The sequence below is a fragment of the Mesoplodon densirostris genome, chromosome 5 (genome assembly GCF_025265405.1).
Source record: "Mesoplodon densirostris isolate mMesDen1 chromosome 5, mMesDen1 primary haplotype, whole genome shotgun sequence".
Taxonomy (NCBI): domain Eukaryota; kingdom Metazoa; phylum Chordata; class Mammalia; order Artiodactyla; family Ziphiidae; genus Mesoplodon; species Mesoplodon densirostris.
Window position 1 is genome coordinate 129,538,081 of NC_082665.1, and position 12,215 is coordinate 129,550,295.

Consider the following 12,215-nt stretch of genomic DNA (forward strand, 5'->3'; position numbering starts at 1 on the left):
TTAACATTTCTACGCCTCAGCTTTATCTTCTGTAAAATGGGGATAATAACGGTCCCGTCCTCACAGCCAGTTAAAGTCTACAGTGATATTTCTCCAAGTCCATTTGATAAACTTTAGGAAAATGAGGTATATGTTAAACTCTGAGGACTTAACGCTATTTGTTAAACTAGAAAAACTCAGATTTTTATAGTAACTCAAGAAAAGTACTTTGCACATAGATGTTCAATTGCATAAAATGTGCTATAATTGTAGAATTAATAATTAGGTGTAGAAACATGTTTTCTTGAAAAAAAATTTCAGTTTTCATGTATTACAGAGAAGTAATGTTGGATACAGAAAATATTAAATGGGAAATTTATTTATTTACTTATCTGGCCGTGCTCCACGGCTTGTGGGATCTTAGTTCCCTGACCAGCGATAGAACCTGGGCCCCAGCAGTGAAAGTGCAGAATCCTAACCACTGGACTGCCAGGGAATTCCTGGGAATTTTATTTAAACTATGGTAAAAATTAATTTCTGTCTTCTTCAGAGTTAAGAGGGAGATTTTAGTTATTTCTTTGATGCATTTTTGCTCTTCTTTGGCTTGAATTTGTTTCTTAAAAAATTGGCATGCTCTTATCACGTTCTGTTCTCTCGATAATGTCTGTATCACTCTTGGTATATTTGCTATACCTCTAGTTATATTTGTTTTGTATATATATATTTGTCTTATTTGTAGTTGGACTATGCCTGAAGTAACAAATTTTGATGATTTCATTAAATGGACTAGTCAATTCAATAAAACATCTATTTTGAGCTCTTCATTGAATTGACTGTACTGTCTGTCAATATGAATTTTTAAAAATATTTATTTAATTTATTTATCTACTTACTTATTTGGTGGCACCAGGTCTTAGTTTCGGCAGGTAGGCTCCTTGGTTGCGGCTCACGGGCTCCTTAGTTGTGGCATGCGAACTCTTAGTTGCGGTATGCATGTGGGATCTAGTTCCCTGACCAGGGATGGAACCCGGGCCCCCTGCATTGGGAGCTCCGAATCTTAACCACTGTGCCACCAGGGAAGTCCCTGTAAATGTGAATTTTAAATCACATTTATTGCATACTACCTTTGTTCAGAGTGGACATTGTGATTTTACTGGATAAAATATAATACTGTCCTAGGGATGATACTTGGCTTTAGACTCTAAATTTTTGTTAGGTTGAAAGGTTGATTTCAGTGTACATGTATTCCAGTGTGAACTTTTATTATATAGGCTCATCTAAGTTTGTTTTCCACATAAGAATGAAGTAATACTCTTTATAGATAATCTTTCATAATTATTGTATTTTCTTGATTCTGAATGTGCATTTAAAAACTTTTTAATGTTCCTGAAATCAGGATGCATCTTACAGTTGATGCGCACAATCATTAATTTAGGGTGTCTTAAAAATCAGTGGTCTTTTAGATTCACAGGTACGTGGTACGTATCACCATTCAGAATTAAACTCTAGGTTTATTACTTGCAATGGCTCTGTGTTTTCTGGGTTAATTCAGAGACTACTTTGAGATTTAAAAAATTTTAGTAATTAGTTGCATGATGTTTTCTTCTTGAGAATGAATTCATTTTGGAAGGTTTTGAGGAATGCGGACGGTAGGAGAATACAGAAAGTCATCTAAGTGGATGAAGGTTTTTCAAAATAATAACTGTTAAGCAAACACCTTTGTGAATTCCCATGTCATATGTTCATGTCCTGTTTGGCCCTGAGTAAGTTACTGAATTTTCTTTAGCCTAAAATAGGTTTGTGTTTTAAACATGTCAATACCTATACACCGCTTCATTTTTCTGAACCATAAGTCCAATATGTTGGTGTTAAAATGAATGTTTCATATTGCCTCCATTTTTGTGTCATTTTGGTGCCGTTTTCTTCAGTCAAAGCTGAATGAATCATGATTGTGGCCCCCGTCCTCCACTCCCCTTTCTTTTTAGCAGATGACAGTCAACGTGCTATACTCTTACCATTCCTGGAACATTTAAGGTATTGGGTGAAGTCTTACAAAGTGAAATTTAGTCTGTATTTTGCTTCTGACTTGACTCCGTAACCATGTGCAGTCACTGACTTCTGTATCATAACGACTAAGGAAGTGGTACTGCTGGACAGAAATTCGAGTTAGGCTATTGTCTAGTTGATTTATGTCTCAAGAAAGAATTTCGTCTTAAAAGTTCTGATGAGAGAGAGGAGAGGTCTTTTTGTTTATTTGACTTAGCAAGATAATTGCTTGTCTTTTCACCTTAGCAGTGTACAGTTACTAACCTTGGTTTCCTAAACGGGGACTGATAAAACGGTAATACTTAGAAAATTCTGTGAGATTCATTTAATTCACTTTTAGTAGCCTAAGATCATCATGTAAAAGGTACACAGTAAGTGTGAATTATTGATACTTTTTCATTTTTCGTCACCCCAAGGGACAGTGCCTGAAATAGCTGCCTTCCTTACCCGTGTGTCAAGACTGAGAAACTTAATACATACCATGATTACAACTTTCGAGATAGAATTGAATTGCTGTTATTGAAAACAGCAGGACATCTTGCAACCGTTTAAATAGCAATTCTTAGTATAATCTTTTCTGTCAAGAGAAATACAGCCATTCTTCGGTAGCAGTGGCTCAAAATATATTATAGTATATTGACTCACTGCTCAGAATTGTCAAGTTTATCAATTGCAAGTTTATAGATTGCTTTTTGTATTGAATAATTAGATTTAGAATTATAGATATCTGGAGGGGTTTCAAGTTCCATTATAGAATTATGTGACAAAATTATGACATCAATTTTTTAAACCAAACGGGACAGTGTAAGTATAAAGCAAGATGAGTTATTTGAAGATCCCAAAGAAGTTCTTTTATGTTAAAAATAGTTTTCTTTGACAGTTTAAGCGTGCTCTTTTGAATGCCTGTTCTTTTGGTCCTCTTATTTTAAAAACACAAGTATATATATGTGTATACACACACACTTATATAGGTATGTGTGTATATATATATATGTATATATCAGAATCACTTTACTGTACACTTGAAACTAACACAATATTGTAAATCAACTGTACTTAAATAGAAAAATTTTACGAAAGTTATTCATGTTTCTGGTAACAGATTAAACAGCACAGAGACATTTTTAATGAAAAGCAACAGTTTTCTGTTGACACACTCTCCCTGTCCCAGTTGCATTCCTTTGGCTGTCTCTGGTTTGTCCTGCTGCTGGTTTTCTGCACAACCCTAAATCATATGCACATACCTACTTGTTGAATTGTTAACTTAAATAATATCTTTTGTCTCCTTGCTATGACATTTGAGGATGTAGCTTGTTCACCTGCTTTCTTTTTTTTCCCTCCTCCCAGTTAATGATAGTTATATTTAAAAGAAAGAGTATTGGTTGTCTTTCTAAACTAAATAATATAGTTAAGCCACTATTTCTTATTCCCTCACATTTCAGCAGTATTCCTTGGTTCCCTCGTTTGTAAAATGGGGATATTAGTACCTTTGTTCTTCTTTCCATCTGCTCACACCACCCCATCCACTTTTTGTTGGCTTCTATTAGCTACACCCAATTTCACATCTTCAAAGTTAGTAACGTTTTCATTGTGTAGTGCAACTACAACCTGTCTTCTGCGCTTTATCTGTAAGTAAAAGGCCAATAAACTGTACGTTTACGTAAATATTTAGTGCCAGACCAAACACGGTGTTAGGATTAGATTTCCTCTAAGTCCAGTGTTATGATCTCAGGGCTCCCCAGTGAGTCATAGCATTTAGGTGAAATAGGTCAAATCTTTCTGTTTTATCCCTTAATATCTGTTACATGATTAAAATTATTTTACGTATTAGTTTCCTTCCTGTTCGATCTATGATTTTCTTAGGCAGAAAATGTAATCTCGTCTGGGATTTCTGACTGTCTTTCTCCCCACTCCCCAAATAGTAGGTCTTTTTTAATCTTTATGTACTCCGCAATCCCCTCTTGACCATCTCAACCTGTTTGATCTACACCCATCTGCTTTGTCTTCCAGAAATACACTGAAATTTCTCCTCCTTTGGTGACCACCCCCTTCTCTTTGCAGTTTATTCCTTTTTGCACTTTCGGTATCTCCACCTGCTCCCCCCGCCCCCCATTACCATGGGGTCCTGAAGGAGTGGGAGGTGAATGTGTGTGTTCTCAGTTTGCCGTCTTTAACCTGGACTTACCCATTTTGTTTTCAAGTGCCTGTTTTATTTATATTTTTGTGTGAAATCCACAAAGGGTGGTCTCCTATATCAGATCTTTGATATTTCTCTTATTTAATTCTGGGCCATATGTACTTTAAATGCATATAAACACATCACAGAGTCCATATTAAAAGGAAATCATATGTTCTAATGATAAGAGGTCATGGAATTTGTCCTAGTTAGAACCTCTTCATTTTATAGGAGAGAAAATTGAGGCCTAAAGAGAGGGAGCAGGTGTGAGCAGTCTTTTTGCCCAAGAATCCTCAGTTAATGGGATAGCAGAATTAATAGGTTTTTGGGCTTTAAATTTGTTAGTCTTACTCTACTTCATAATGCCTCCCCAACCCTGAGTCACATTGCTTAGAGAAGTGACCATTATATCTGGACCATGCGCTTCATTTGGGAGGTTGGTGGCAGTCCTTCTGGGGGATTTGCACCAGTTCTGAGCTTCCGTTTGTTGTCTTGAAAAAGGCATAGAATGAAACTGTTTGAGAATAAATGTCTTTGTTAAAATTCTTATTTTTCTATGGTACTTTTAGTCACCTGTCATTGCCAAAAGAACAGGCATCCAGCAGTTAGTGAATCTCATATTTTAAAACCCAGGCAGAGGAGAAGAAATGGTTTTGAGAATTTAAAAAAATTAGGCTTAACAAAGCCTGCTTTTAATAATACATGGATGATAGAAGGTTGCTAAGTATACTCTTACAAAACAGTGTAGCACTGTTAGCCTTTGTATATGTATAGGGGGTTAGGTGCAGTTAAAAATAAAAGATGAAAATAACTCATGAGGGCAAAAACACGTTTTTAAAATAAAAGTTCTTTTTTCCCCCCCCTTTGCACAAAGCTCATGCAGTTACTTTAAAATGAAGGAATTCTAGTAAGCCTTATTGAAACTTGAAAGCCTCAACTCGCTCCAACCTAGAGGCTTCAGGGAATAATGCCATTTATACTTTGATAGCGGTTTTGGGTTTTAGAATGAGATCCTGATAATCCTTTCTTCACCAGTTGATTGGCTCAGTCTGGATGCTTGGATTCAACTTAATATGATCATTTTTCCATCCTATATGGAATGTTCTAGTACAGATCAGAAGTTGGAATGATCCATAAATAGTGTGGCAAACATTTCCAATTTAAACTAGAAATTTTGGTTAGTGTTAGCAGTGGCTTAACGAAGTTTTCATTGAAGTCATAATGTTGCTAACACAGGCTGCAAGCACCGATGGTGGCCAGTCTCGTTACTCTTTGTAGGCGCATTGTCAAAACTGTGGCAGAAATGACTACTTTGTTGGTATTGTATATGATGATTTATACAGTATTAGTATTTCAAATTAAAAGCATACAAACAGGAAATACTAGTGTAAAAGTATAATTTTAATGAAATATTAAAAGAGTGAAGACATTTTAATGTAACTTTCTTTGTCTTTATTTTGAAGAATTCAGAAGGAACTTGCAGAAATTACATTGGACCCGCCTCCCAACTGTAGGTAAGTACTTACGGATTTTTATTTATTTGTATCTTTTGAAGAAGAGGTAACTGAACTGTTGGTCTGATGCGCAACTATTGTTGTTGTAGCCTGATTAGTTAGTAAAAACATCATTGTGGTTTGGACTTTAATGACTGTGGAAGACAGTGGTGGTGGTTGTCTCTGCAGAAATGGGATATTCCGCAAGTATGTTTGCAGTGGTAGAGTGGCGTCACCAAAAAAACAGTAACGCAATAACAGTAAGGTAGTGAAATTATAGGGTAACAAATACAGTCACCTTTTAGTGGAAGAGGCGTGAGGGTTTTAAATGATTTCTTCAATGGTGCAGTAACAGCGTGGCTAAAATATTTGCTATTTGATAATTATTCAATTGTTATCCTGTTGGAAATTGATTTTTAAAAGTGCTGGAACATTAAACAGTGTTCTTCATGGTTTACATTACTTCTTGTCGTCATGGCTTGTGACTAAGTCAGAACGGGTGATTGGAGGCAGGTTGAATTTAAAACGCTCTCTCCTTTATGACCACACACCCTCAACTTTCTGGTCTGAGTTTACTTGTAGGAAGTTAAAGTGCTTGCCCAGAAATGATTAATGATGTGCAGGTACATAGTGGAAAGAGGAGAGAAACTATCTCCCACCTTAAACAGTATCTTGCATCTGGTGCAGTAGTTGCAAGATGGCTGTTTGGCTGTTTTAAGACATTTCTTTCTGTTTTGATGTGAGCTCAGTGTTGAAACCAGGCCAGCGTGGAGTTTTTGTCGTTTAAATTGGTGGTGGTGTGCATCAGAGGTGAGAGGGCAGGTTTCCAATATTGAGTGCATTGTTGGGTGTGATTTCTGATTCCACTGATTTTGTTTTTATATGAAAGCAAAGATAGCAACTATGGTTGTTAGTGAAAGTGAAAGTTTTGCAGATGGATCTGTGGCTAGTTGACAGCTATTTTGTGTAGGAAAAATTCTAATAAGACTTAATGTTTGTGGTGAATTTAATTTGGTTCTTTACATGAGAGTCATACATAGTATATAAACTTGCAATAATAACATTCGAAGAAAGTTTCACTCAGCTAGAACAAATGATTCTTTGTTAGGAAAAACTGTTTAATAGTAAGACTTTTTTTGTCACACTTAAGACTATGTTACATCAAAGCTGTTTCAGATGACAGATCATTGTTTAGGCTTTGGTGGCCAATTTGTGTAAGTGGATTGATTTGTGGAAAAACTTCAGTTTGAATTAAACTAAAATCCCTTGTTTCTTAGGATAATATTTGTTTTATTGGTTTGAATCTTTTTTTTTTAATAAACTGTGTTTTACCTCATATATTATTTTTGTTACCTTTTTACAAACAACTGAACTGGTAAATATGTGAACTTAGTTTATACACTTCCTTGCTTAAATTTTGACAACAGATTCTTTGCAAAATAAACTAATTGCTTTGTTTTGATGAGCTTGTTTAAGGCTCACTTTTGATAAATGAAATCCACATATAATATCATGTGATGATTAGACTGCAACTTTACTATCATATTATTTTCTAATGCATTAGTCTAATTTAGCCTTGACTTACTACAAATAATAATTTAACTTAGATTAAACCAATATATTGTAAACATGCATGGAAACTGAAGAGTCTGTGAAAGGAATTACATAATGGTTATTATTTAAATAAATAATTGAACCATAGTTCTATTTAATGTAAAAAAGAAAAGCTTAACTATGGTATCATCTGAAATTTGGGGATTTACTTTTTCATTGAGCCTTAGTTAAAGTATCATTACTGGTTATGTAAGCAAAATATATGTAATAGTTTTACATTTAAAAATGTAGATGTCACACATAATAAGCCCGTCCCTCAGACAATTTCAGGAAAGACACCTACTTAGTTTTATTTCCCCCCCATTTTTATTGAGATATTGACATAGAACACTGTAGGAAAGATACCTTGTTTGGTTGATTTGCTGGCTTTCGGAAATTTGCAATGAAATCCTTTTAACCGTGTGAAGATTGGGTAACTAAGTTTGCTTTAGAAGCAAGGACTATTGCTAAAGTGTCTTTAGATCCTTTTATTGATCCCCAAATAGTTGATTGGACTGATCACGCAGACGTGAAGATCATGCCCACCTTCATGTTTGTGGTGCTCCCCCGTGGCAAAGGATCCGCTGTGCTGGGGCTGGCTGGGAAGTGGTGATCACCCCCAGGTTCCCTGCGTGCTTGCCTACTTCACTTAGACGTTCATGTGCTTGTATTAAGTGGATTGCTGTGGCCTTTGGAGTTTGGGTGTCAAATATTTGATTGTGGTTTATAGTAAATCTGCCCATCTATATTTCAATGAGAATGTGGTCACTATCTTCAGAAAGAGAAGGTAGAACAATTTTGGTTGGACATGTTTTTGGCACAAGGTTAACAGTGCTTTTGTGGTTGATTTTCTAAAAGTGCTGTGCCGTCTTCATGTGTGTCCTACTGACTGTAATGAATTAGTTTATAGAAGTGTAGTAATTAGAGCCATCTGCCTGATAGAGTCAGAATCCCCGGTCGCCTAAGTATTCCCTTTGTGTGTTACACTTCCTGGGACACGTGCCTCTCACAGCCCTGCTTTTTGGTGGCTTGGGTACTTGTTAACTCACTGTCGCAGGTAAAGATCATGTGTGGGGAAGCATCGGTGCTTTCAGGCAATCCGAGTGGAGAAGGATTTTATCTGTTAGCTGTCTCGGTGAGGGTGGGTGTGTGTCACCTTCCACTTGGAGTGTGGTTTATTCTTATTTTCTGTAACTTAAGAGGCTAGTACAGCCCAGTTCTGTGTGTATGTCAGGTTAGAGATGGGACTTGTGGGTCTCAGTGCATCTCTTATGTGATGTCCGGGTAAGCAGTTCTTGGATTTGTATTGCGGGAACTAGCATGTGTTTATCCTCTACTGCAGTATTGTTTAAGTTTTTTTTTTCTTTCTGGTTTTGAACAAACTTAATCTTTTAAAAGAGCATGCACAAAACACTTTGACAATAAGTTACATTATTTCTTCTTATAGGAAACACCTGTCTATACATTTTTTGGTTTTCTTTTCACTTTTTTTTAATCATCTTTGAGGTAAAAATGCAATAATACTGTCTTTTTTTTGGCTGCGTAAAATTAATTCTTTTTTTATATTATAACATTAGAATTAATGTTTAAAAACAAAACTTTATGATATATCTAAGAAAACAGTTTGTGTTCATAAAATTTTAAGATCTGTAGGGCTGTGGGCATAGAAAATTGTACATAATTTGTGTGAAATTCGGTTATATACTTCGAGTAGTCTCTGTAAATAGAATGTATTTTGCTTAGTCTTATTTTTTTTTTAAATAAATTTATTTATTTTTTGGCTGCGTTGGGTCTTTGTTCCTGCACGTGGGCTTTCTCTAGCTGCGGCGAGCGGGGGCTACTCTTCATTGCGGTGCGCAGGCTTCTCATTAAGGTGGCTTCTCTTGTTGCGGAGCATGGGCTCTAGGCGCACAGGCTTCAGTAGTTGTGGCACGCAGGCTCAGTAGTTGTGGCGCATGGCCTTAGTTACTCTGTGGTATGTGGGATCTTTCCAGACCAGGGCTTGAACCTGTGTCTCCTGCATTGGCAGGCGGATTCTTAACCACTGCACCACCAGGGAAGTCCTTAGTCTCAGTTATCATGATTGATATCATAATTGACCCATGACATTTGCAGGGGCTCTCTCCTGAGACCGCTGCAGATCCATGAATGTTTTGGTACCGCCAGCTGAGTTGGAGGTGCTGGGCTGTTGGCTAGAGTTGCTCACGACCTCAGTGCCCTGCACACCAGCTTAGCTTGTAGATGACTAAGTTGTGACTTTCAGGACTCTTCACAGTTGTCAAAAACACAGATTTTAAATCTGTAAATGTGTTAGTGTTTTCACTTATATTTCCCTGAAGTTAGTGGAAAACTGGCAGCTAGCTAGAAAAATTTCTGCATTAAAATAAAAATTTCTGTCATCCTAAGGATAACCTGTTTCTCTATATTACAGAGAAAAGCTAAGTTAAAATTCTGTTATGATCTGATACTGCCCAAGTTTATATTAGCTTTATGAGCATGGAGCTGACAGAGATCCTTATTACTTCTTGGAAGTAGAGACTGTGGTAAAATGATCCATTTGGATTTGACTTTTGATGTACTAATTGAGCAAATAAAAGGAGGAGATACTAAAAAAGAGGATGTAATTCAGTTATATTAGCAGTTTTTACTCTTATTGTTATGTTTCAATTATCTACTCACTGAACACAGGCTCTGCTTTATTTTTTAATTGTAACAGCTTTATTGAGATGTGTAATTTACAGTATAAAATTCAGTGGCTCTTAGTGTCTTCACAGTCTTACATCCATCACAATCGGCTTCACATTTTGGCCGCCCCAGAAAGATAACACCACATCTTTTAGCAATCACCCCTTTCCCATTCCCTCTCAATTTTGCCACCGCCCAGCCCTAGGCAACCATCAGTCTACTCTCTGTCACCATAGATTTGCTGTCTGGACATTTCATATAAACGGAATCATACAGTACGTGGCCTTTTGTGACTGGCGTCTTTCACGAAGCATCATGTTTTCAAGGTTCATCCATGCTGTAGTGCCATCAGTACTTTATTTATTTTTGTCTCTGAATAATATTCCATTGTGAGGAGGTACTACATTTTATCTGTCTGTTCATCAGTTGATGGATGTTTGGATTGTTTCCACTCTTTGGTTATTGTGACTAATGCTGCTCTGAACATTTGTGTACAGGGTTTTGTGTGGACATTTGTTTTCATTTCTCTTGGATATATACCCAGGAATAGAATTGCTGGGTCATATAGTGACTGTGTTTAACCCTTTGGGGAACTGCCAGACTGTATTCCAGAGTGGCTGCACCATTTTACCTTCCTCCCAGCAGTGTATCAAAGTTCCAGTTTCTCCATAGCCTCAGCAATTGTTATTTTCTGTCTTTGAATGATAGCCATCCTGGCAGGTGTGAAGTAGTATGTCATTGTGGTTTTGATTTGCATTACCCTGTTGAATAATGATGATGATGACCATATTTTCATATGCTTAAAGGACATTTTTATATCTTCTTTGGAGAAATGTCTATTCAAATTCTTTGACCATTTTTAAGTTGAGTTTTGTCTTTTTGTTGTTGAGTTGTGTTATTTATTTTGAATACAAGTCTCGTATCAGATGTATGGTTTACAAATATTTTCTTTCATTCTGTGGCTAGTGTTTTCACTTCCTTGATAGTTACTTTTGAAGCATAAAAGTTTTAAGTTTTGGGCCTCCCTGGTGGCGCAGTGGTTGAGAGTCCGCCCGCCGATGCAGGGGATACGGGTTCGTGCCCCGGTCTGGGAGGATCCCATATGCCGCGGAGCGGCTGGGCCCGTGAGCCATGGCCGCTGGGCCTGCGCATCCGGAGCCTGTGCTCCGCAACGGGAGAGGCCACAGCAGTGAGAGGCCCGCATACCGCAAAAAGAAAAAAAAAAAAAAAAGTTTTAAGTTTTGATGAAGTCCAGTTTATCTACTTCTTCTTTTGTTACTTTGCGCGTTTGGCGTTATTTCTATGAAATCATTGCCTAATCCAAGACTAAGAAGATTTACGCCTACAGTTTTCTAGTAAGAATTTTTTTAGTTTTAGCTTTTATATTTTGATCTCTGATCTGTTTCGTATATGGTGTGAGGTAGAGGTCCAGCGTCCTTGTTTTCCTTGTGGATACCCAGTTATCCCCGCACCATTGCTACAAAGACCCTTTTCCCCATTGAATTGGCTTCATATCCTTGTTGAAACATCAATGGATCGTGTATGTGAACATTTATTTCTGAACTCTCAGTTTTATTCCATTGATCTATGTCTATCCTTCTGCCAGTACCACAGTCTTGATGACTGTATCTCTGTAGTAGTTTTGAATCAGAAACTGTAAGTCGTCTCATTTACGTTTCATTGTTTTAACTCATTAGTTAAGGCATTGCTAGAATAGAGGAGGCCATGACTGGACATACACCTTACTAATGTCTCACCTTCCTGTTGATGAGAGCCACTTAACAGAGGAAAATATATTTTCCAGATCCTAGTAACTGAAGCAGTATGTAGGAAAACTGTGTGTGGGGGTTAACATTTTCCAAAACTATATTACAGAACGGGAAAGCATTGAGGTAGAAATTGGGGTTAGTGTCTGTATAGGTGTGATCTCTACAAAGAGCCAGCAATGTGAAAATCTAATTATTGTCACTAATTATTTTTCTCTTTTTGGTTACTATAGTAATATTTATGTAGCATTTTGTAGCTTTTAAAGGATTTTCCTATATGATGCAGTTTAGTCTTTCCTGTGAGGCTCCTGGGATTAAATAATTTGCCCAACTAGAAATGATTGATTTGGATTTGAACCCAGGTTTTCTGATCTTTCATCCTTTATATTCCAACATGTGTGAGTAGATAGAGAAATACATTAAAAATTAAATTTGTGGCTAGCTATTTGTGCTTTAGTTAAGGGGAAAAAAAAGAAA

At 36.8% G+C, this 12,215-nt stretch overlaps 1 protein-coding gene across 2 annotated transcripts in view; it reads left to right on the forward strand.

The window, feature by feature from the left end:
• The window catches only part of LOC132490817 (ubiquitin-conjugating enzyme E2 E2), a 350,790-nt gene that overhangs the window by 8,482 nt on the left and 330,093 nt on the right, over positions 1–12,215 (forward strand). For both annotated transcript variants that reach the window (XM_060099484.1, XM_060099485.1), the window contains exon 3: positions 5,665–5,715. In XM_060099484.1, coding sequence (XP_059955467.1) covers positions 5,665–5,715 — 51 coding nt within the window. The remainder of the gene's footprint in view (positions 1–5,664; positions 5,716–12,215) is intronic.